Raw genomic sequence first — 25,989 nt, 5'->3', positions numbered from 1 at the left:
GTTGCTTCCTAAGTGGACAGTTTGATTTCACAGAAGTGTGAGTGACTTGGAGTTACATTGTATTGTTTAAGTGTTCCCTTTATTTTTTTGAGCAGTATATATTATATATATATATATATATATATAATATAAATATAAAAAATGTACCTTGTAAATGACATAGAGCCTTTTAGTCACAGCGAAGATGAGATAGATGTTGTTCTCCGCCAGCTTCTCTCCCAACAGAGCCAGCGAGGGATAGTCCTGCAGACAGACAGATAGATATGCATGGAAGAGGATGTTAGAGCCATTTCAAGTTCATTAGTTTAGCTTCCAGTTCACCCAGGGAAGGGAAGTCATTGCTCCTCTGACTCCAGTGTTGTCTTTACACGAGTCCCCTGACATTTCATTTTTCACCAGCAGAACGAAGTCAGAAGTGATTTAGACCTATTTATATACAGCTCTGCACAACTTCCACTTAAGTCAAAGATACACTATAGTCAAGGCATGACTGAGCATTTAATAAGCAATCACTTTATCTCAATCAGATTTGAGATTTTTGTCTACAGTAGCCTTTATTATTGTGTACATATGAATCAATCAACAGTGAGATTTACAGTTGAAATGGCCCGTGAGGTTCACCGATTTTCCTGAAAAACACAGTGCTGTTCTGGGAAGCACCCATTCTTCCATCCCACATTCAGATGAGATGAGGGTAAACATACTTAGCCTGTTTGGGGATTACTCAAGCTGAGGGTCCATTGGTGTTGAAGTCTGATTTGTGTTGGAGTACCTCCACTGAACTTAATGTGTTGAGCCGTAACATGACTATCGAGCCCAGAGCACCAAATGACACACAGCAGAACAGATCAGCAAATAAAACTAGAGGAAAACATTGCGATTCCCGGAGAATACAAAAACTTTAATTCACTTAATCCATGTTCATATCACTGAGTTGGATTGGTTGAAATGAGCATGATGTTTATTAGGTTTTTATTGCATTAGTTCTTCAGACTTCAAATAGTGCTAGCCATGTAAACAAACCGTGCAGAAAAATATCTAGTTGTTTATGTGATGCAGTCTCATCATACAAAATCCAAAACCTTAATTTCCAGAACAAAAAAAAGTAACATTTCTTTATGTCCTCTCTTAAGACTGCTGAGCTCTCACCCTAACTGCTGTCTAAATTAGCTCCCAACTAAGTGAACTTCCCTGAGTTCATTAAAGCGTTACCTACAGCAGCCTATGGCTGTTCGTAGATAAGCAGCAGCAATAAGACATGAAGTGAGTTCCCAATAAAGTCAGTTGGACCTCCACTAGGAGCAGAGCCAGGCAGACTCAGGGAACTAGCATACCTCAGTTTACATTGCATTCCTCCTTACCTAAATTTAGCCTGGCTCTGGCCATCAAAGAATCAGACCAGCAGTTAAATGCTTTGTGTCTGGAAGGTTGAGTCATTTATGTTAGCTTTACCTCAAAGCAATCCATCTAGACCAAGTCTATTCTTGAGAGCTGCTGCTTCAGTATGGAATTTTAGCCTAATAATATATTACACTGACAATGTGGATAAAAAATAAACATTTCAAATAGGTTACAAGGCATAGGGAGGTTTGACTGTACTCTATAATTGTGTGTGTGTGTGTGTGTGTGTGTTAAATAACATAGCTAATCATGTTGTATACTGCTGTACACACTTTCTATTAATATACTGTCCATACATACCATCATAGACATACATATTGATATTTCGGACACTGACATTGTTCAGATATTTTTTAATTTCTTTATTTACATTTGTGTGTATTGTTCGGTATTACTGCCCTGTTGGAGATAGGTGCAGAGAAATGCTTATGTTTCTGAGGTAGCATCTGTAGAATACGTGTAAGCTGGCAACAACATTTGATGTTATAGCCTAGATGTATTATAAGCTAGATCTATAGTTATTTTATAGCTCTAGAGTAACCATGTTACAATGTTATGTTATAGCTCTAGAGTAACCATGTTACAATGTTATTTTATAGCTCTAGAGTAACCATGTTACAATGTTATTTTATAGCTCTAGAGTAACCATGTTACAATGTTATTTTATAGCTCTAGAGTAACCATGTTACAATGTTATTTTATAGCTCTAGAGTAACCATGTTACAATGTTATTTTATAGCTCTAGAGTAACCATGTTACAATGTTATGTTATAGCTCTAGAGTAACCATGTTACAATGTTATTTTATAGCTCTAGAGTAACCATGTTACAATGTTATTTTATAGCTCTAGAGTAACCATGTTACAATGTTATTTTATAGCTCTAGAGTAACCATGTTACAATGTTATTTTATAGCTCTAGAGTAACCATGTTACAATGTTATTTTATAGCTCTAGAGTAACCATGTTACAATGTTATTTTATAGCTCTAGAGTAACCATGTTACAATGTTATTTTATAGCTCTAGAGTAACCATGTTACAATGTTATTTTATAGCTCTAGAGTAACCATGTTACAGTTAGATGTTATAGCTCTAGAGTAGAGGTCGACCGATTAGGATTTTTATTTTTTTTGCCAGCGTAATCTCGGGAGTTGATAGGCTTGAAGTCATAAACAACGCAGTGCTTGAAGCACAGCGAAGAGCTGCTGGCAAATGCAGGAAAGTGCTGTTTGAATGAATGCCTACGAGCCTGCTGCTGCCTACCGCCACTCAGTCAGACTGCTCTATCAAATCATAGACTTAATTATAATATAGCAACACACAGCAATATGAGCCTTAGGTCATTAATTTGGTCAAATCCGGAAACTATAATTTCGAAAATAAAACGTTTATTCTTTCAGTGAAAAATGGAACCGTTCTGTATTTTATCTAACGGGTGGCAAACCTAAGTCTAAATATTGCTGTTACATTGCACAACCTTCAATGTTGTCACAATTATGGCAAATTAATTACGGTCTTTGTTAGGAATAAATGGTCTTCACACAGTTTACCATGAGCCAGGTGGCCCAAACTGCTGCATATATCGAGACTTGCCAGAACGCAAGAGAAGTGACACAATTTCCCTATTTAAAAGAAATTCATGTTAGCAGGCAAAATTAACGAAATATGCAGGTTTTAAAAAAATATACTTATGTATTGATTTTAAGAAACCTCCCTGGGATAGGCGGGACGCTTGCGTCCCACTTGGCCAATAGCCAGGGAAAATGCAGAGCGCCAAATTCAAATAAAATACTATAAAAATCAAACTTTCATTAAATCACACATGTAAGATACTCAATTAAAGCTACACTCGTTGTGAATCCAGCCAACATGTCAGATTTCAAAAAGGCTTTTCGGCGAAAGCATAAGATGCTATTATCTGATGATAGCACAACAGTAAACAAAGTGAGTAGCATATTTCAACCCTGCAGGCGCAACACAAAACGCAGAAATAAAATATAAATCATGTCTTACCTTTGACGAGCTTCTTCTGTTGGAACTCCAATATGTCCCATAAACATCACAAATGGTCCTTTTGTTCGATTAATTCCGTCGATATATATCCAAAATGTCAATTTATTTGGCGCGCTTGATCCAGAAAAACACAGCTTCCAATTTGCGCAACGTCACTACAAAATATCTCAAAAGTTTCCTGTAAACTTTGCCAAAACATTTCAGACTACTTTTGATATTTTTTTAACGTTAATAATCAGTCAAATTGAAGACAGGACTATCTGTGTTCAATACAGGACGACAAACGGACCTTACTTTTCCAGTCATGCACCTCTGCTAGTGACTGGAACGAATTACAAAAATCGCTGAAGCTGTAGACTTATATTTCCCTCACTAACTTTAAACATCAGCAATCTGAGCAGCTAACCGATCGCTGCAGCTTTTATTTTATGAATGTTTTTAATTTCACCTTTATTTAACCAGGTAGGCTAGTTGAGAACAAATTCTCATTTACAACTGCGACCTGGCCAAGATAAGGCATAGCAGTGTGAACAGACAGCAACACAGAGTTACACATGGAGTAAACAATAAACAAGTCAATAACACAGTAGAAAAAAAAAGAAAAAGAAAGTATATAAATATAAACATTGTGTGCAAAAGGCATGAGGAGATAGGCGAATAATTACAAATTAGCAGATTAACACTGGAGTGATAAATGATCAGATGGTCATGTGCAGGTAGAGATACTGGTGTGCAAAAAGAGCAGAAAAGTAAATAAATAAAAACAGTATGGGGATGAGGTAGGTAAATTGGGTGGGCTATTTACCGATGGACTATGTACAGCTTCAGCGATCGGTTAGCTGCTCAGATAGCAGATGTTTAAATTTGGTGAGGGAGATAAAAAGTCTCCAACTTCAGAGATTTTTGCAATTCGTTCCAGTCACAGGCAGCAGAGAACTGGAAGGAAAGGCGGCCAAATTAGGTTTTGGCTTTAGGGATGATCAGTGAGATACACCTGCTGGAGCGCGTGCTACGGGTGGGTGTTGCCATCGTGACCAGTGAACTGAGATAAGGCGGAGCTTTACCTAGCATGGACTTGTAGATGACCTAGAGCCAGTGGGTCTGGCGACGAATATGTAGCGAGGGCCAGCCGACTAGAGCATACAGGTCGCAGTGGTGGGTGGTATAAGGTGCTTTAGTAACAAAGCGGATGGCACTGTGATAAACTGCATCCAGTTTGCTGAGTAGAGTATTGAAAGCCATTTTGTAGATGACATCGCCGAAGTCGAGGATCGGTAGGATAGTCAGTTTTACTAAGGTAAGTTTGGCGGCGTGAGTGAAGGAGGCTTTGTTGCGAAATAGAAAGCCGATTCTAGATTTGATTTTGGATTGGAGATGTTTGATATGAGTCTGGAAGGAGAGTTTACAGTCTAGCCAGACACCTGGGTACTTATAGATGTCCACATATTCTAGGTCGGAACCATCCAGGGTGGTGATGGTGTACCTTGAGCGTGGCTGAGGTGCACCCGTGACCGGCTCGGAAACCAGATTGCACAGCGGAGAAGGTACGGTGGGATTCGAGATGGTCAGTGATCTGTTAGTTGACTTGGCTTTCGAAGACCTTAGATAGGCAGGGCAGGATGGATATAGGTCTGTAACAGTTTGGGTCCAGGGTGACTGCCCCTGCCCCTGAAGAGGGGGATGACTGCGGCAGCTTTCCAGTCCTTGGGGATCTCAGACGATATGAAAGAGAGGTTGAACAGGCTGGTAATAGGGGTTGCGACAATGGCGGCGGATAGTTTCAGAAATAGAGGGTCCAGATTGTCAAGCCCAGCTGATTTGTACGGGTCCAGGTTTTGCAGCTCTTTCTAAACATCTGCTATCTGGATTTGGGTAAAGGAGAAGCTGGGGAGGCTTGGGCGAGTAGCTGCGGCGGGGGGGGGGGCTGTTGGCTGAGGTTGGAGTAGCCAGGAGGAAGGCATGGCCAGTCGTTGAGCAATGCTTGTTGAAGTTTTCGATTATCACGGATTTATCGGTGGTGACCGTGTTACCTAGCCTCAGTGCAATGGGCAGCTGGGAAGAGGTGCTCTTGTTCTCCATGGACTTTACAGTGTCCCAGAACTTTTTGGAGTTAGAGCTACAGGATGCACATTTCTGCTTGAAAAAGCTGGCCTTTGCTTTCCTGACTGACTGCGTGTATTGGTTCCTGACTTCCCTGAACAGTTGCATGTCTCGGAGACTATTCGATGCTATTGCAGTCCACCACAGAATGTTTTTGTGCTGGTCGAGGGCAGTCAGGTCTGGAGTGAACCAGGGGCTATATCTGTTCTTAGTTCTGCATTTTTTGAATGGAGCATGCTTGTCTAAGATGGTGAGGAAGTTACTTTTAAAGAATGACCAGGCATCCTCAACTGACGGGATGAGGTCAATATCCTTCCAGGATACCAGGGCCAGGTCGATTACAAAGGCCTGCTCGCAGAAGTGTTTTTAGGGAGCATTTGACAGTGATTAGGGGTGGTCGTTTGACTGCGGACCCGTAGCGGATACAGGCAATGAGGCAGTGATCGCCGAGATCCTGATTGAAGACAGCGGAGGTGTATTTGGAGGGCCAGTTGATCAGGATAACATCTATGAGAGTGCCCTTGTTTTCCAGATTTAGAGTTGTACCTGGCGGGTTCGTTGATGAGTTGTGTGAGATTGAGGGCATCTAGCTTAGATTGTAGGACTGCCGGGTCGTTAAACATATCCCAGTTTAGGTCACCTAACAGAACAAACTCTGAAGCTAGATGGGGGGCGATCAATTCACAAATGGTGTCCAGGGCACAGCTGGGAGCTGAGGGGGGGGGGGGGTCGGTAGCAGGCGGCAACAGTGAGAGACTTATTTCTGGAGAGATGAATTTTTTAAATTAGAAGTTCGAACTGTTTGGGTATGGACCTGGAAAGTATGACATTACTTTGCAGGCTATCTCTGCAGTAGACTGCACCTCCTCCCCCTTTGGCAGTTCTATCTTGATGGAAAATGTTATAGTTGGGTATGGAAATCTCACAATTTTTGGTGGCCTTCCTAAGCCAGGATTCAGACACAGCAAGGACATCAGGGTTGGCAGAGTGTGCTAAAGCAGTGAGTAAAACAAACTTAGGGAGGAGGCTTCTGATATTGACATGCATGAAACCAAGGCTTTTTCGATCACAGAAGTCAACAAATGAGGGTGCCTGGGGACATGCAGGGCCTGGGTTTACCTCCACATCACCCGCGGAACAGAGGAGGAGTAGGATGAGGGTGCGGCTAAAGGCTATCAAAACTGGTCGCCTAGAGCGTTGGGGACAAAGAATAAAAGGAGCAGATTTCTAGGCGTGGTAGAATATATTCAGGGCATAATGCGCAGACAGGGGTATGGTGGGGTGCGGGTACAGCGGAGGTAAGCCTGGACATGCTGGTTGTAATGGGTGAGGTCACCGTATGTGTGGGAGGTCGGACAAAGGAGGTATCAGAGGTTTGAAGAGTGGAACTAGGGGGTCCATTGTAAACTAAAACAATGATAACTAACCTGAACAACAGTATAAAAGGCTTATTGACATTTGAGAGAGACATACTGCGAGGCATAAAGTAAATCGCAGGTGTTGATTGGGAGAGCTAGCTAAAACAACAGGCGAGACAACAACAGCTAATCAGCTAACACAACAACAGCAGGTAAAATGGCGTTGACTAGGCAGAGAGGGTCGGATTAAGTACACACAGAGCCTTAGTTCGCGGCTGGGGCCGACAGATAAAAAAATAAATAAACAGAATAGAGTACCGTGATTAATAGACAGTCCAGCAGGCATCAGCTATGTAGCCAAGTGATCATAGTGTCCAGGGGGCAGCAGTAGATGGAACAGGGGAGCCGCCACTACGCTAGCGACACGGCGTTTAAAGTTAGTAGCCCTGGGCTAGTAGGAGCGTCTGCTCCGATGAAGGCCGCATGAAGGCACAGCGGATGGAGTATTCGTCGGCAGACCAGTCGTGATGTCTCCACCCCCATGCTTCACAGTAGGTATGGTGTTCTTTGGATGCAACTCAGCATTCTTTGTCCTCCAAACACAACGAGTTTTTATCAAAAAGTTATATATATATTTTTTTATTTTATTTTTTATTTTACCCCTTTTTCTCCCCAATTTCGTAGTATCCAATTGTTGTAGTAGCTACTATCTTGTCTCATCGCTACAACTCCCGTACGGGCTCGGGAGAGACGAAGGTTGAAAGTCATGCGTCCTCCGATACACAACCAACCAAGCCGCTGCTTCTTTAACACAGCGCACATCCAACCCGGAAGCCAGCCGCACCAATGCGCCGGAGGAAACACCGTGCACCTGGCCACCTTGGTTAGCGCACACTGCGCCCAGCCCGCCACAGGAGTCGCTGGTGCGCGATGAGACAAGGACACCCCTACCGACCAAGCCCTCCCTAACCCGGGCGACGCTAGGCCAATTGTGCGTCGCCCCACGGACCTCCCGGTCGCGGCCGGTTACGACAGAGCCTGGGCGCGAACCCAGGGACTCTGATGGCACAGCTGGCGCTGCAGTACAGCGCCCTTAACCACTGCGCCACCCGGGAGGCCCAAAAAGTTATATTTTGGTTTCATCTGACCATATGACATTCTCCCAATCTTCTTCTGGATCATCCAAATGCTCTCTAGCAAACTTCAGACGGGCCTGGACATGTACTGGCTTAAGCAGGGGGACACGTCTGGCACTGCAGGATTTGAGTCCCTGGCGGCGTAGTGTGTTACTGATGGTAGGCTTTGTTACTTTGGTCCCAGCTCTCTGCAGGTCATTCACTAGGTCCCCCCGTGTGGTTCTGGGATTTTTGCTCACCGTTCTTGTGATCATTTTGAACCACACGGGGTGAGATCTTGCGTGGAGCCCCAGATCGAGGGAGATTATCAGTGGTCTTGTATGTCTTCCATTTCCTAATAATTGCTCCCACAGTTGATTTCTTCAAACCAAGCTGCTTACCTATTGCAGATTCAGTCTTCCCAGCCTGGTGCAGGTCTACAATTTTGTTTCTGGTGTCCTTTGACAGCTCTTTGGTCTTGGCTATAGTGGAGTTTGGAGTGTGACTGTTTGAGGTTGTGGACAGGTGTCTTTTATACTGATAACAAGTTCAAACAGGTGCCATTAATACAGGTAACGAGTGGAGGACAGAGGAGCCTCTTAAAGAAGAAGTTACAGGTCTGTGAGAGCCAGAAATCTTGCTTGTGTGTAGGTGACCAAATACTTATTTTCCACCATAATTTGCAAATAAATTCATAAAAAATCCTACAATGTGATTTTCTGGATTTTGTTTCTCTAATTTTGTCTGTCATAGTTGAAGTGTACCTATGATGAAAAGTACAGGCCTCTCATCTTTTTAAGTGGGAGAACTTGCACAATTGGTGGCTGACTAAATACTTTTTTGCCCCACTGTACATAGTCCATCTGTAAATAGCCCACCCAATCTACCTACCTCATCCCCATATTGTTTTTATTTACTTTTCTGCTCTTTTGCACACCAGTATCTCTACTTGCACATCATCATCTGCTCATTTATCACTCCAGTGTTAACTTCTTGGTGATAGGTGGCAGTATTTTCATGTACAGATGAAATGCATGCCCAAATTCAACTGCCTGCTACTCATCCCCAGAAGATAAGATATGCATACTACTCATAGATTTGGATAGAACACTGAAGTTTCTAAAACTGTTTGAATCATGTCTGTGAGTATAACATAACTTATTTAGCAGGCAAAACCCAGAGGACAAACTATTCAGATTTTGTTTTTGTTGAGGTCACTCTTTTCAATGAGTTGGGAATTCAGATTTCTAAGGGACTTCTTGCAGTTCCTATCGCATCCACTGGATGTCAACAGTCTTTAGAAATTGGATGAGGTTTTTCCTTTGTGTAATGAAGAAGTACGGCCATCTTGAATGAGGGTCACTTGAAGTGTACTGTTAGATAGCATGCTTTCTGGTCACATGCCTCTACAGTTTGTTTTACTCTTTACTCCTGTATTGAACACAGATCATCCCGTCTTCAATTTTATCGATTATTTACGTTAAAAATACCTAAAGTTGTATTACCAAAGTAGTTTGAAATGTTTTGGCAAAGTTTACAGGTAACTTTTGAGATATTTTTTTGTCCCGTTGTTTAAGTTGGAACCAGTGTTTTTCTGGATCAAACGAGCCAAATAAATGGACATTTTGGATATACACTGCTCAAAAAAATAAAGGGAACACTTAAACAACACAATGTAACTCCAAGTCAATCACACTTCTGTGAAATCAAACTGTCCACTTAGGAAGCAACACTGATTGACAATAAATTTCACATGCTGTTATGCAAATGGCATAGACAACAGGTGGAAATTATAGGCAATTAGCAAGACACCCCCAATAAAGGAGTGGTTCTGCAGGTGATAACCACAGACCACTTCTCAGTTCCTATGCTTCCTGGCTGATGTTTTGGTCACTTTTGAATGCTGGCGGTGCTTTCACTCTAGTGGTAGCATGAGACTGAGTCTACAACCCACACAAGTGGCTCAGGTAGTGCAGCTCCTCCAGGATGGCACATCAATGCGAGCTGTGGCAAGAAGGTTTGCTGTGTCTGTCAGCGTAGTGTCCAGAGCATGGAGGCGCTACCAGGAGACAGGCCAGTACATCAGGAGACGTGGAGGAGGCCGTAGGAGGGCAACAACCCAGCAGCAGGACCGCTACCTCCGCCTTTGTGCAAGGAGGAGCAGAAGGAGCACTGCCAGAGCCCTGCAAAATGACCTCCAGCAGGCCACAAATGTGCATGTGTCTGCTCAAACGGTCAGAAACAGACTACATGAGGGTGGTATGAGGGCCCGACGTCCACAGGTGTGGGTTGTGCTTACAGCCCAACACCGTGCAGGACGTTTGGCATTTGCCAGAGAACACCAAGATTGGCAAATTTGCCACTGGCGCCCTGTGCTCTTCACAGATGAAAGCAGGTTCACACTGAGCACATGTGACAGACGTGACAGCGGTGGGTCAGTCATGGTGTGGGGTGGCATTTCTTTGGGGAGCCGCACAGCCCTCCATGTGCTCGCCAGAGGTAGCCTGACTGCCATTAGGTACCGAGATGAGATCCTCAGACCCCTTGTGAGACCATACGCTGGTGCAGTTGGCCCTGGGTTCCTCCTAATGCAAGACAATGCTAGACCTCATGTGGCTGGAGTGTGTCAGCAGTTCCTGCAAGAGGAAGGCATTGATGCTATGGACTGGCCCGCCCGTTCCCCAGACCTGAATCCAATTGAGCACATCTGGGACATCATGTCTCGCTCCATCCACCAACGCCACGTTGCACCACAGACTGTCCAGTTGTTGGCAGATGCTTTAGTCCAGGTCTGGGAGGAGATCCCTCAGGAGACCATCCGCCACCTCATCAGGAGCATGCCCAGGCGTTGTAGGGAGGTCATACAGGCACGTGGAGGCCACACACACTACTGAGCCTCATTTTGACTTGTTTTAAGGACATTACATCAAAGTGGGATCAGCCTGTAATGTGGTTTTCCACTTTTAATTTTGAGTGTGACTCCAAATCCAGACCTCCATGGGTTGAAAAATCCATTGATAATTTGTGTGTGATTTTGTTGTCAGCACATTCAACTATGTAAAGAAAAAAGCATTTAATAAGAATATTTCATTCATTCAGATCTAGGATGTGTTATTTTAGTGTTCCCTTTATTTTTTTGAGCAGTGTATATCGACGGAATTAATCGAACAAAAGCACCATTTGTGATGTTTATGGGACATTGGAGTGCCAACAAAAGAAGCTCGTCAAAGGTAAGGCATGAATTATATTTTTATTTCTGCATTTTGTGTCGCGCCTGCAGGGTTGAAATATGCTTTCTCTCTCTGTTTACGGAGGTGCTATCCTCAGATAATAGCATTGTTTGCTTTCGCCGTAAAGCCTTTTTGAAATCTGACCGGTTGGCTGGATTCACAACAAGTGTAGCTTTAATTTGCTATCTTGCATGTGTGATTTAATGAAAGTTAGATTTTTATAGTAATTTATTGAATTTGGCGCTCTGCATTTTCCCTGGCTTTTGGCCAGGTGGGACGCTAGCGTCCCATATATCCCAGAGGTTAATCTGCTAAATTGTAATTATTTCGCTACTATGGCCTATTTATTGCCTACCTCCTCACGCCATTTGCACACACTGTATATAGACTCTTTTTTTCTAATGTGTTATTGACTGTACGCTTGTTTATTCCATGAGTAACTCTTGTTGTTGTTTGTGTCGCACTTCTTTGCTTTAAGTTGGCCAGGTTGCAGTTGTAAATGAGAACATGTTCTCAACGAGCTTACCTGGTTAAATAAATCAGCTGTGCAGTCATATCCTGGGATTCATCAAATTTCAGCGAAAAGCACTGTGATAAATCCTTGAGCACTTGTTGATTCACGTTATCCGATAAAGACCCTTCTTGTCACAGTGGCTGGGCCAAGTGGTTAATAATAAAATAAATAAATAAATAAATAAATAAATAAAGTGTTCCACTTCAGATAGCATTTTTTTAATGTCCTCTTTGTTTTTGAATTCTTTGAATAACGTCTCGGTGGCAACCACCATTGACTCCTTGTATAGCGCTTCATCAGTGAACAGTTTATGTTTAGCCAAGAGATGGCTGACACGGAAGGAAGGCTCTGTTGCAGCCTTATTTTAAGCTGTCGGTTTGGTAAAAAGCGACTGCTGTGCTATCAATAGACTTGAGCTGGTCAATTTTCTTTGAACGAAGCATGCTCTTTAGCGGGTAAGTTTCTTTGAACTTGGGGTGGATGGCGGGTAACGTGGAGCTGCACCGCAACCTTTTTGCTAGCGCTACAGCCTGGTGACAAATCAGGCAAATCCTTTTGTCCTTAACTACGATGAACAGAAAATCGTGTTCCCATTCTAAATGACAATTAGACGTTTTTTGCTTTTCCCCCTTGTGCCTCCGCCATCGTTTCGTTAGCTTGCTTTTTGTTAGCTTGATAGCATAACAACAAGCGCCTGAGCTAGTTAAGGCGGAAGTCAGGGATTTAATTTGTCAGACATCAAACCTAAAAAATGTATTAGATTGGCCAGATATTCCCCCGCACCTCGACCACCATAACTACACATAGGGCTCACACATGGCATATTTTAAATTCAATTCATAAATAATAAAAATATTGACATTTGATTTTTTCCCCCTCTGATTTTGAAAACTCCTCGCGATCGACTTGGAATGCTTCTAAGATCATCTTGTCGACCGAGATGGACTGGTTGGCGACTCCTACTCTAGAGATATAACATCATTGTAACATGGTTACTCTAGAGCAGTGGTCGCCAAACCGGTCGATCGCGGTCGACAAGTCGATCTTCAAGGCATTCCTAGTCGATCACCAAATATTTCTGTAGAAAAGCCAACGAACGATAAAGGCTTACACTCCTTTTTAAATTGTGTTGAGCCGTTGCCAGTAGGTGGACTTGATTCAAAAGTCCTGCGCACCGGGTACGCAAAGTGTTCCCATCAGACAAACTCCGCCTACCCGGTGGACCGGCAAATCTGTGACTAAATCGAGTGAACCTACTCTGCTGCCCGTCAGATAGCTCAAATCACCATGGCTACAGAGCTTCCATGACACGAACCCAAACTGGCTGCACGCGTGCGCCATCGTGCATACATTTTCTCCCCCCCACACCAACCGCGATCACGACACGCAGGTTAAAATATCAAAACAGACTCTGAACCAATTACATTAAATTTGGCGACAGGTTTAAAAGCATTAAACATTGATGGCAATTTAGCTAGCTAGCTTGCACTTGCCCAGCTAATTTGTCCTATTTAGATAGCTTGCTGTTGCTAGCTAATTTGTCCTGGGATATAAACATTGAGTTGTTATTTTACCTGAAATGCACAAGGTCCTCTACTCCGACAACTAATCCACACAAAAACGGTGAACTGAATCATTTCTAGTCATATCTCCTCCTTCCAGGCCTTTTCTTCACTTGACTTTATATTGCGATGGGCAACTTTGAATGAATTAGGTGCATTTCCAACAACCTCGTTCGTCTTTCAGTGGGTACCTGCTTCTGTAAACCAATGAGGAGATGGGAGAGGCAGGAGTTGCAGCGCGATCTGCGTCACAAATAGAACTGACTTCTATTTTAGCCCTTGGCAACGCAGACCCTCGTTGGCGTGCGCAAGCAGTGTGGGTGCAATAATTTAATAATATAGATTTCTAAATTTATTTTGCAACGCTTGTGCACGCGACGCGAGGGGTGTAGTCAAGCCTGTGACCCTGACCACAGCCAAGTTTAACAGGCTACTACCCTACATAAGATTTAGTAACTAATTAAAACCATGACCACAGAGAGATTGTCAACGAATACAGCAAAGAGTTGCTGTTTTTATGTGTGTTTAAATGTATATATTTGTTTACATTCAGCATGTCACTGTTTTTATTCAAAACTATTACAAAAAGGCACTTCTCCGTAGTTCCGCTCGGGCTGCAGCTGCAATAAATGAGTAGCCAAGTATCAATAGCATTGCATTGTATTATTATTAAAAGCTCGTCGTCTCGATTTTAATATTAAAGAATATTTAACTTTCTCTGGTCATAGGAACAACATGAATTTGTGCATGAGGCAGATGCGGTGCGACTCGAGTTTCGTCATCAGGTGGAAGACAGTGTCCTCTTTCTCTGGTCAGTCTCACCGGAGGAAAGCATTCCAAGTAAGACATTTGGGCATCTTTCTAGAGCTCCGACTTTTTGACCTGAATAACACTGACGTCGTCATTTGACCTCGTTGCAGGTACCATCAGTCCAGTAAAATAAAAAAGATAAATAATTAAATTCATGCTCCACAGTGCCTCAAGTGCTAAACCAACCGATCTATTCTGTTATTCTGTTGAAATATAATATGGTCTGATGAACAATATTGGCAGGCCGATCATTTAACCAATATGCTGTGATAATGTATTAGGCCTATTGCCCAAACCTCATTTCTACAAAACTGTTTGTGTGAGGTTAAATGTAAAAAATTCTGAGTAGATCTCAGCTTGCTTTTTGACTGCGAAAGTCATCTTGACTCAGAAAAGGTTGGTGACCACTGCTCTAGAGTAACCATGCTACAATGGCGTTACAGTTCTAGGGTAACCATGCTACAATGACGTTACAGCTCTAGGGTAACCATGCTACAATGACGTTACAGCTCTAGGGTAACCATGCTACAATGGCGTTACAGCTCTAGGGTAACCATGTTACAATGACGTTACAGCTCTACAGTAACCATGTTATAACGTTAAAGCACTTCAGTAACCATGTTATAGCTCTATAGAAACCATGCCTTATCTTACCATCTTGGTGGAGCCGCTGTATTCGTTCTTCTCATTCATGTGGCACTCCCCATCATGGGGCTGGACCAGGCCTCCCAGTTTACCGTCCAAAGCCAGGTGAGGCACATCGTCTGTGGCAAACACCAGCAGGTGGAAGGCCTCCTTCCTCCAACCTATCCTCTCCTGCACAAGGGAAGAGATGGTCACTTTACTGAAAGTTTTAGAGACACCTAACTAAGGTGTAAATTAAAGCTCATTTATGCTTGAGCCGTAAAATGTGGCCTCCGGAGGCATGCTGAGGCTAAATCAAGCTCTGTATCGGGTCGCTGTGCGCCTCTAAAATTCTGTAACAATGCGGAGGGCTCCGTATCGACATGATTGGTCGATGGTAGGTGGGGGCAACTTCCTTCACAATAGCTCTACCCTGGTAAGCGCAAGTAGTATTAAAGCCCTGACGTCTGCGTTGCAGTAAATCCTGAATGGCCAGTGCAGATGGCGGATTGACCATGAAGCGCCTTTTAGTCTCCTCCAGTTTACAGTATTATTATTAAAGTTTTTAACTAGGCAAGTCAGTTAAGAACAAATTCTTATTTACAATGACAGCCTAGGAACAGTGGGTTAACTGCCTTGTTCAGGGGCAGAACGACAGATTTGTACCTTGTCAGCTCGAGGATTCGATCTAGCAACCTTCTGCTGGCCCAATGCTCTAACCACTAGGCTACCTGCCACCCTATGTAGTTTTGTACTTTCGTAAATGCACAGGGGATCAGTCCATGAAATCAAAACAGAAATACAGGCTTGATAAGAACAAAAAGAGACAAGTTCATTCTAACTGATCATTGATAGAAATTGATTTAAGATATAACTGTACTATAAAGCCTTTATAAAAGTGTTTGTAAAATATTTAATGTAAAAAGAGCTTGGCACGACACAGCTGACATAAAAGATCCCAGATATGTTCCATATGCACAAAAAACGTATTTCTCGCAAGTTTTGTGCACAAATGTTTACCATCCTTTTTAGTGAGCATTTCTCCTTTGCCAAGATAATCCAGCCACCAGACAGGCATGGCATATCAAGAAGCTGATTAAACAGCATAATCATTACACAAGTGCACCTTGTGCTTGGGGACAATAAAAGCAACTAAAATGTGCTGTTTGTTTTGTCACAATGCCACAGATGTCTCATTTTTTGAGGGATCGTGTATTTGGCATGCTGACTGCAGGAATGTCTACCAGAGCTGCTGTCAGATCATTTAATGTGCATTTCTCTACCATAAGCCGCCTCCAATGTAATTTTAGAGAATTTGGCAGTACGTCCAACCGGCCTCACAAAACGCAGACGACGTGTAACCACGCCAGCCCAAAACCTCCACATCCGGCTTCTTCACCTGCGGGTCGTCTAAGACCAGCCACCCAGACAGGTGATGAAACAGTGAGCATGCACAAGCAAATAATTTCTGCACAAACTGTCAGAAACCATCTCAGGGAAGCTCATCTGCGCGCTCGTCGTTCTCACCAGGGTCTTGACCGGACTGCAGTTCGCTTCATAACCAAATTCAGTGGGCAAATGCTCACCTTTGATGTCCACTGGCACGCTGGAGAAGTGTGCTCTTCACCGATGAATCCCGGTTTCAATGGTACTGGGCAAATGGCAGACGTGTGGGCGAGGGGTTTGCTTAGGTCAGCGTTATGAACAGAGTGCCCCATGGTGGCGGTGGGGTTACTGTATGGGCAGGCATAAGCTACGGACAACAAACAATTGCATTTTATTGATGGCAATTTGAACACACATATACCCCGTTACGAGTTCCTGAGGACGATTGTCGTGCCATTCATTTGCCACGATCACCTAATGTTGAAGGATGATAATGCATGGCTCCATGTCGCAAGGATCTGCACACGATTCCTGGAAGTTGAAAATGTCCCAGTTGATTAGTGTCGGTGGCGGCTCCGGTGCAGGTCATAGCCGCCGCCCAGACCCCGGATCCGGCCATCGCGCCGGGCTGAATTCCATGCCTGGACTGGGCATCGGCGAAAAGGAGGGCTCCGGCCATGGAGCTGGGTTGGACGCCGTGCCTGGACTGGGCAGCGGTGCAGAGGAAGACTCCTACCATGGAGCGGGACTGGACGCCGTGCCTGGACTGGACGCCTTGCCTGGAGGCACCGGACCAGGGGCCGTCGCCGGAAGCTCCGGACTGTGAATGCGCACTGGAGGCCTGATGAGTGGAGCCGGCACAGGTTGCACCGGACTGGTGACACACTCTTCAGGGTGACTGCGAGGAGCAGGCACAGGACGTACCGGACTGGGGACACGCACTTCAGGGCGAGTGCAAGGAGGAGGCACAGGACATACCGGACTGGGGAGACGCACTGGGGGCCAGAAGGATGGAGCCAGCCCAAGTTGCACCAGACTGCTAACCGGATCCTCTGGTCGGATGTAGAGCACAAGGCACTTGCACAACATCTCTCTCTTTCCTAACTTCCCCAATGCCTCCCTGATCGTCTCTGGCACATCAGGGCGAGTGCAGGAAGCAGGCACAGGACGTACCGGACTGGGGAGGCGCACTGGAGGCCAGATGCGTGGAGCCGGCCCAGGTGTCACCGGACTGATGACATGCTCCTCCAAACGCCTGCGTTGCCGCATACTCCTAGCCAACTCCATTCTCCGGTGTTCCTCCTCACACTGTTCCATTGACTCCCAGGAGGGCTCTGGTACTCTCCTTGGGTCGACCGACCACCTCTCTATCGCCTCCCAAATGTTCTCTGGCTCGTCCCTCTGCTCAGTTGCCAGCTCCATGTGCCCCCCCCCAAAAAAATCTTAGGGTTTCTGTGGCCGCGGTCCCCGGCGTCGTCACCGTCGTCCTTCTTGCGTCCTCTGCGACTCCTGCCACGGAAGGGTCTCCTGTCCTTCCGTGATTTCTTCCCAGGTCCAACTTATTTTTCCCATTGTTGCACGCTGGTTGGTCCTTGTTTTTTTTTGATATTCTGTCACGTTCTTGGAAATGAGCGGACCAAGGCGCAGCATGAGTATAGTTTCACTTAAATAAATATGTGGAACTAACAAAACAAAACTACAAAGACAGTGAGGACGTAGTGCCCAAATACACTAACAATCAATATCCCACAAAACACAGGTGGGGAAATAGCTACCTAAATATGATCCCCAATCAGAGGCAACGATAAACAGCTGCCTCTAATTGGGAACCACATTACCTCGGGCTCTCTATGGTCAGGGCGTGACACCTACCTTTTATTTTTAAGGTATCTTTGACCAACAGATATCTGTATTCCCAGTCATGTGAAATCCATAGATTAGGGCCTTATGAATTAATTTAAATAGACTGATTTCCTTATATTAACTAAGCTCAGTAAAATGTTTGAAATTTTTGAATGTTGTGTTAATTTATTTTTTCAATGTAGTAGGGAGTTGTAGTTGCCAACAGGCCAATATTGTACATAGTTTAGCGCAGAAAACGTGCTAATTAACTGCAATGACTATAATACATTGTGCGCACGATTACTTGTCCGGTCTCGGTATGTGTGGAGCAGACAAGGAGACCTACCTCGTTGACTGAAACAGAGAGAAGTGAGAACATGCAAGAGGGATAGAAAGCATACCTGAAAATACATGATCTAAGTGATTATTCAGCAGCCATAAAAGTATGCCTTATTTACATTGAAGAACTACTAAAATAGTGATTTTGAGCATAGACAGCACCTGCACAGAGAAGAGATTACTTGGTCATCAAGTCAAATAAATATTTTATTTAAAGTATTGTGAATAAATTAAGCAGCAATGGGCAGTCACAACCATCATGGGACAAATGTTTTATTCTGTGTTACAGCATTCAACCCACATAATGCATTTAATGTCTAACCGAAACCGACCTCAAAATGCACTAATCGCTCTGCACTACTAGCTGCAAAGAGTAGTTCCTGCCCCTATAAAACACTATCACTTCATCATTATTATTATTATGAGGAAAGGAAACTATCACTTTCCACAAGCTTGACAACCACATACATCAACAAGGAGAGTAGCAGGTGTTTTATCCAGAACAAGGTCATTATCAATGGAAAGCAGAGGTCAGAAAAAGTGTAACAGAAAGTTAACATAGTGCTGAGTAATAGCATAACACTAAACACACCTGACCTTTCACCCATGTTTAGACATAAAAAGGCATCCATTTGTGATGCCCAGCCCAGTATATTCCCAAACTGTCCCTCATACCATCATGGTCACCTACAGTAATCATCCCCAGCTTACAATTGGCTCATTCATCCCCCTCCTTTCCCCTGTAACTATTCCCCAGGTCGTTGCTGTAAATGAGAACGTGTTCTCAGTCAACTTACCTGGTAAAATAAATACAAATATTATGTGCCACAGTACACAATAGAAAGAGATGTGGGTTGGCAGTTGGCATACAGGGCCCTTTTTGAATAACATGCTGGAATGCTAGAGACATTAAACAAACCTGCCATGCTTCAAATGCGTTTTGGCTGGAGTGGTAGTTAGTTCACTATGTACGACAGTCATGCAACCATGCCCATTTGATGTATATATATTTTTTTTACAGGGAAACAAAGAGGCATAGGTTTAGCTGAATATTCTACAATGGTCAGCAAAGCAAATGATTAATTAGTCAAAGTAATATTCTGACAACGTAACCGAGTGAAACAAACATATCAAGAAAGTATTGGCGCAACCCCAAAACAGACTGCCCGATCCAAGTTTCTGTTACAACAAATCGCATGGTAGAGTTGGGAGGGAGGGAGTCATTCTCTGTGATATATACTGTGATATGACTGGGCCTGTTTCTGTTAGTGAGTGGTCTTCTTGTTGAACCAGCTGCACCAGACTAGACATCCTGTTCAACCACCAGGTGCTTTGAATTAACAGACTCAATTAACCCTAAAAGTCTCAATTGTGACTTGTGTTCATTAAGCACAAAATGGGGGGGGGGACGACAATCAGACCAGGGAGGGACTACCTACACCTACTCAGTAATAAATGCTCATTTTCGTATTCCATTGTGTGTGCTAATGAACACGACCAGGGCCTCAATCCATCATGTCTACCTGACTGACAGCTCACAGGAGAAAACCTAAAGGGACTTGACTGACAGAAAATCCTAACCAATCAGAACCAGGTTAAGGTTTAAGATTAAGGTTAGGGTCAGGGTTATAGGTTGGCATGCCAGCCGGTCACATCCCATTAATCACACCCCGGCCTCAGCTCACCTTACAGACGGCAGCCTGCAGGATGGCGTCGAAGCCTCCCTCCGGAGCGTCCCTGTTGCGAGACACCATCTGTTTCTGCACCTCCTCGTTGAAGCGATCCACCTTGTCCGTCAGGGAGAGGAGGTGGCGGAACCCGAAGGAAGGGACACAGTTGGGGAACAGCTTGTATCTGTGGAGAGGGAACTTTTAAAATAAATTATGCTATGTATGTAACAGACCTGGGTTAAAATAGTATTGGTTTTCTGTGTTTGATTGAGCTCGTCTGGCACAGTGGAACCAATGAAATAGTGCAAACCCTGCCAATTTGGCACCTCCACACAGGCTCTCATCCAGGCAAACTATTTCAAATACTGGCTACATTTAACATGGAATAATGCAGTTTCCTCAAGAGGAAGACCTCAGTGACATTCTAACACACAATTCATCCTGGAGGAAACGCATATCCTTTGGGGCATTTGATGGTTTTGGCAAGGGCAGAGGTGTGTTAAGGACGAGAGGCCCAAACGGCATGATCTGTCCTCTGCCCCTAACATTTTCCTGCAGTACTGCCTCTGACACACAGTCCACACACAGGACCCAGGGCATAACCTAGTTGGGCAGTGATGCGTGATGATGGCACTAAGTAAGTGCGGCGTAATCTCACCTCTAGGGCAAATGTGGTGTGTGATGTGTGGGCGGCTGCTTTCAACCTCTATGTTCTATTCTGTTCCCTTTCAGCCTGCTGCCATCATCATCATCATCATCATCCACAGCAAGCCTCAGCATCACTTGATAAAGATGAACAAAAATGACTATATATAATTCAAATACTGAGCTATAGTGTGTGCTCAAAAACATTTGGAAATTAGATTATACTAATACAATTGCTTAGAGAAAGATTTTGCTTAACAAGTACTATTTTTTTCCTCCAAAAAGCTAGGGGTCAAAATTGACACCCCTGTTGTCAATACCTCACCTTGCTGAGCATTTTTCTAAAATGTTTAATGAGTTGGAGAACACATTGGGAGGGATGTTAGATCATTCCTCCATACAGAATCATTCTATATATTTGATATCCTTCATCTGCACTTATGGACATCCCTCAATTCAAACCACAGGTTTTCAATGAGTTTCAAGTCCAGACACCGAGATGGCCATTGCAAAATGTTGATATTGTGTGTGCTTAGTGTTATTGTCTTGCTGGAAGATCAACTTGCATTTTCAAGTTTCAGCATCCAGGCAGAGGTAAGCAGGTTTTTGGCTAAAATATCCTGGTACTGGGTAAAGTTCATGATGCCATTAACCTTAACAAGGGCCTCACTCCAGCGGAAGCAAAATATCCCCATAACATCAAAGATCCACATTCTCATTTTGATGCCAGACCCACCACTGGTGTGCGTTGCCAAAGAGCTCTATTCTCATGTCATCGAACAAATGTAATCGCCCCGAAGTTTGCTAAACGGCATTGGCACTTGGATTGGTTAATGGCATCATGAACTTTACCTAGTACCAGGATATATGGTCAGATGATATGAAAATAGAGCTTGAATTGAAGGCGGCAGTCCAAAAAACAAACCCAATGTGTTCTTCAACTCAGAAAACATTTGAAAAAAAGGCTCAGTACAGTTATCTTCGCAGGGTGAGGCATTGTTCACTGCAGCTAGCGACTTGAACGAGTGCAAACACTCAAACTGGACAGTCTTCATTCAAAGACTCAATCATGGACGCTCTCACTGATAGTTGTAGCTGCTTTGTGTGATGTATTGTTGTATCTTGCCCTTTGTGCCGTTGTCTGTGCCCAATAAATGTTTGTACCGCTACCATGCTGTGTTGTCATGTGTTGCTGCCTTGCTATGTTGTAGTCTTAGGTTTCTCTTTATGTAGTGTTGTCTCTCTTGCTGTGATGTGTGTTTTGTCATACATATACACACACACACAATTATTATAAAATAGAAAAAAATGTAAATACCAGGCCCAGGAAGCCTTTTGCTAGGCCGTCATTGTAAATAACAATTTGTTCTTAACTGACTTGCCTAGTTAAATAAATAAAAGAAAGAAAGGCATTAAAAACAGGGGTGTCCATTTTTACTCCTACCTTTGTTTAAGAAGTCTTTTTTTTTCCTTCTTTTCAGTCTCTTTCTCTACAGCTCAGTATTTGAATAATTATTGTATACAGTCATTTTTCTAATCCTCATTAAGGGTGTCAATCATTTCAGACCCCACTGTAACAGAGTGGACAGGACAGGGTCAATTACCACTTTCACAGAAAAATGACCCTGAAGTGTGAATGGTATAAGAAGATATAAAGTGGTTTGTGAACTGACACAGTGATACAGTCTTTCCCTCTCTCACACTACTACTCTAGTTTTAGAGGAAGACATTCTAAGCAAAGTGCCCTCACTTCCATTTTAGTAGAAATACAGCACCTCGACATATATATACTAAAATATTGATATGACACTTGATCCTAGATGAAATCCACAAAATCCTAAACACTGTACACTTAGAAAGAATTAGATATATTCTGAACAATAAATTATCAACATTTGATCAAATCTGGCAGCCTTTCCTCTCCTACTTGGACGAGTCGGCGCTGTGAATTTGTACTTATTAACGCACTCTCAATTGTAATATTTTAATCTACCTTTGGGCAGCATGTGATGGCCCTGCCACCCGAGCAGTTGGGAGGATAGGGGGGGGGGGGGGGGACATCTTCCCTCTTTCTTTCTACGTGTCCTTGTTTTGTATGTCGTGTTTTGTATTATTTGTTCTGCACCCAGAACTCTGGGTCTTGTTGTTCTTGTATGCTCTTTTATGTTTAGATAAGAATTGTATACCTGTCTTGTATACCTATACACCATTCTTGTGTGTGTTTAATAAAAATATTTGAAACGGAAATCCACAAAATCCCAACATTAACACAAATTATTTCAGCTGCACTCCCTATTGGATTCCCAAATCAACCAAAAACACATGGTCGTGCTCTTGCAGTCAGTAACAATGCCCTTCCTTGGTTCTCACCCATTGCAGGGGTTGTCCTGGTACTTGGTGGCTGTGTAAGAGAATGGTGACATGTTCTTGTCTACGAAGGAGCCAAAGCCTAGTCTGAAGTTTGAGGTGAGTTTGCTCATCTCGTCAGCCAGCTTGGTGCCCAAGTTCCTGATGGTGTCCAGGTCATCCTTCATGGACAGAGACAGGTCCATCAGGTAGTACAGGTCAACAGGGTAGTCCTCCACCTGACGCATCTGCACTTCGAATGAGGTCTGGTCACCTAGCGGGAGGGGGAAATTGATTGATGTGTGTCATTGCTTTGATAGGTTTACAAATCAAACAGCATCCTACATTTTCCCTGTACAGTGGGTTGACTTAATATTTTCGAAGAAAAGTGGTTTTTCCCCCAATTATACTGAACAGAAATATAAACGCAACATGTAAAGTGTCGCCATATTTCATGAGCTGAAATAAAAGATCAGAAAAAGGTTTCAAACCAGTGGCAACCCGTCATTTGAGACTTGCCTCGTTATTACAAAAAAAAAGTTTTATTGCTTGTTATTCTGGCATTAACACGTGTCACATATCAGTTTGCAAACAATGTAAAAAATATATATATATCATTCAGTTAATAAAGCCGCAAACAAAGATGGTCTCTTTTTTTGTTTTCTTGAGTAAGGCAGAGAGTGTTGTGCAGTGTTCTGTCACTCATGGGAGGGGGACACACTACGTCACCGCCAAGTCTGAGGGTAGAGCTAGAAAATGCTATCCCCTTGCGTGCTGGCATAGAGTTACATAAGAAGTGCCCATCCAAGAAGGCTCAAGGTGAGAACTTGTTCTCAACTGGCCTACCTGGTTAAATAAAGGTAAAGAAAAAAAAAGGTTATTTGCCACAGATAATGACATCTACAGTAGCTTTGATTGGACTGATCATGTCATCATCATACTTTCAAAATCTTAGCTAGCAGTCATCATAAATCAAGTCGAAAATCTACTGGCAAAACGTTTTTATTCCTTGTCATATGAAGATAAATAATGAAGAGAAATTATAGATAAAACATAGTGCTCATCGGACATTGGACAAACATTACAAAACAAGTTGGAAATCGCAAATTCAACAATGAGTGGTTTGGAAGGAATCAGTGACAGTGGCTAACTGCAAGCATTGCAAAGCAATCACTAGCCTGCTATTCAGTGGCTGTGTGGTCCCACATCTGGGATTAAGGGGCACTTTTCCCAAGTTTAAAATTATAAACTTTCAACATCGGCCATGCTGTCAATGAAGCATGATTTGTGCAGCACTCAAAACAACTGATTACTTGGAACGGCAAAATCTGACTTTAGTTAGTTCAAGACAACTGGGAACTCGGGATAAAAGAAACTACGACTGGGAAATACGTTTCGAACTTTCATCCAACTTTGAATTGTAAAGCCGGCGTCTTTCTAGATCTATGACCGGAGATCAATGACGTCATCATGAATCAACCTTGTTTTTTCCCGAGTTCCCAGTGGTTTTGAAAGCACCATAAATACAGAGAATGCCAGACTACGATGACAAAATTTGCCCACAAAGGACCGCCGCACCACCTTCCATTTCAAGTGAGCACAGCACAAGGGGAGTCCAAAAATGTATTGTATGCTGCTGCATAAATGATGTAATATGCCAGGGAGATATGTACAGTGCAGTTAAGAAAGTAATACTAAGCGTATGTTGTGTAGTAAGATGTTAGTAGCACATGTGCGTCACCCTAATAATTAGTTCTATTTAACCCACTTAATTTTGCCTACTGTTCTGACTTGATGGTGCACATGTAGCCTATAACCGGTTTTAGAGAAATGTAATCATTGAATATTGTAAGAGCTTTCATTGTCTGCTTATATGCCCTCTATATTTATCCTACGGTTCTAACTTGGTGTACAGGGAGAACACTAGGAACGGTCCATGCTAAACAAATAGTTAGGATGGACGTAGTCAGTATCTCTCGCTCATTAATGTCTTAGTCGAAATTAAGGATTGCCTCATGCGCTCGTTGTCCCCTTATGCCAAAGTTTGGCAGTAAATTAGGCTGAATTAAACTGATTTGCTGCAAGACAAGGCTCCGCTGATAGCCAGGTGTAGCAGTGGTAAGATGTTGGGACAGCTTTATGTAGGCCTTAACAGTTTGTGGGCACCTTTTGTCACCGTTATAGTGCAATTCATGTATTGTTTAGTGTTGTGGCTTTGCTGGCATGCATTCCACTTATATTAATTTGCCCCACGAAGATTTACATGCTAAAATCGACACTGTTCCATACGCACAAAAACCTTATTTCTCTCAAATTTTGTGCACAAATTTCTTTACCTCCCTGTTAGTGAGTAGGTCTCCTTTGCCAATATAACCCAATCCAAGTGTGGCATATAAAGAAGCTGATTATACAGCATGATCATTATACACAGGTGCACCTTGTGCTGGGGAAAATAAAAGGCCACTCTAAAATGTGCAGTTTTGTCACACAACACAATGCCACAGTTGTCTCAAGTTGAGGGAGCGTGCAGTCGGAATGCTGACTGCAGGAATGTCCACCAGAAGTGTTGTCAGATAATTTAAAATGCTCATTTCTCTACCAATGCCGTTTTAGAGAATTTGGCAGACTGTCCAACCGGTCTCACAACCGCAGACCATGTGTAACCACGCCAGCCCGGACCTCCACATCCGGCTTCTTCACCTGCGGGATCGTCTGACACCAGCCATCCGGACAGCTGATGAAACTGAGGAGTATTTCTATCTATAATATAAAGCCCTTTTGTGGAGGAAAACTTGTTCTGATCGGCTGGGCCAGCATCCCAGTCTGGCTGCTAAGTGGGTGGGCTTATGCCCTCCCAGGCCCACCCATGTCTGCGCCCGTGCCCAGTCATGTGAAATCCATTAGGACCTAATAAATTGATTTCAATTGACTTATTTTCCTAATAGGAACTGTAACATGTTGCGTTTCTATATTTTTGTTCAGTAAAGATATGTAAACAGTGTTCCATATACAGCTCATGACTCTCCAACCTTTGG

General features: G+C 43.3%; 1 protein-coding gene across 1 annotated transcript in view; it reads right to left on the bottom strand.

Annotated features, from left to right (window-relative positions):
* The window catches only part of LOC139400740 (integrin, beta 5), an 89,079-nt gene that overhangs the window by 61,002 nt on the left and 2,088 nt on the right, over positions 1–25,989 (bottom strand). Inside the window, exons 4-7 of the mRNA XM_071145402.1 lie at positions 22,979–23,228; positions 19,979–20,147; positions 14,757–14,918; positions 148–243 (exon numbers count right to left, since the gene is read on the bottom strand). Of these exons, the coding sequence (XP_071001503.1) occupies positions 148–243; positions 14,757–14,918; positions 19,979–20,147; positions 22,979–23,228 (677 nt within the window). The remainder of the gene's footprint in view (positions 1–147; positions 244–14,756; positions 14,919–19,978; positions 20,148–22,978; positions 23,229–25,989) is intronic.

The sequence above is a fragment of the Oncorhynchus clarkii genome, chromosome 3 (assembly GCF_045791955.1).
Source record: "Oncorhynchus clarkii lewisi isolate Uvic-CL-2024 chromosome 3, UVic_Ocla_1.0, whole genome shotgun sequence".
Classification (NCBI taxonomy): domain Eukaryota; kingdom Metazoa; phylum Chordata; class Actinopteri; order Salmoniformes; family Salmonidae; genus Oncorhynchus; species Oncorhynchus clarkii.
Note: the sequence above shows the minus strand (reverse complement) of the source record. Positions and strands in the feature narration are given on the sequence as shown.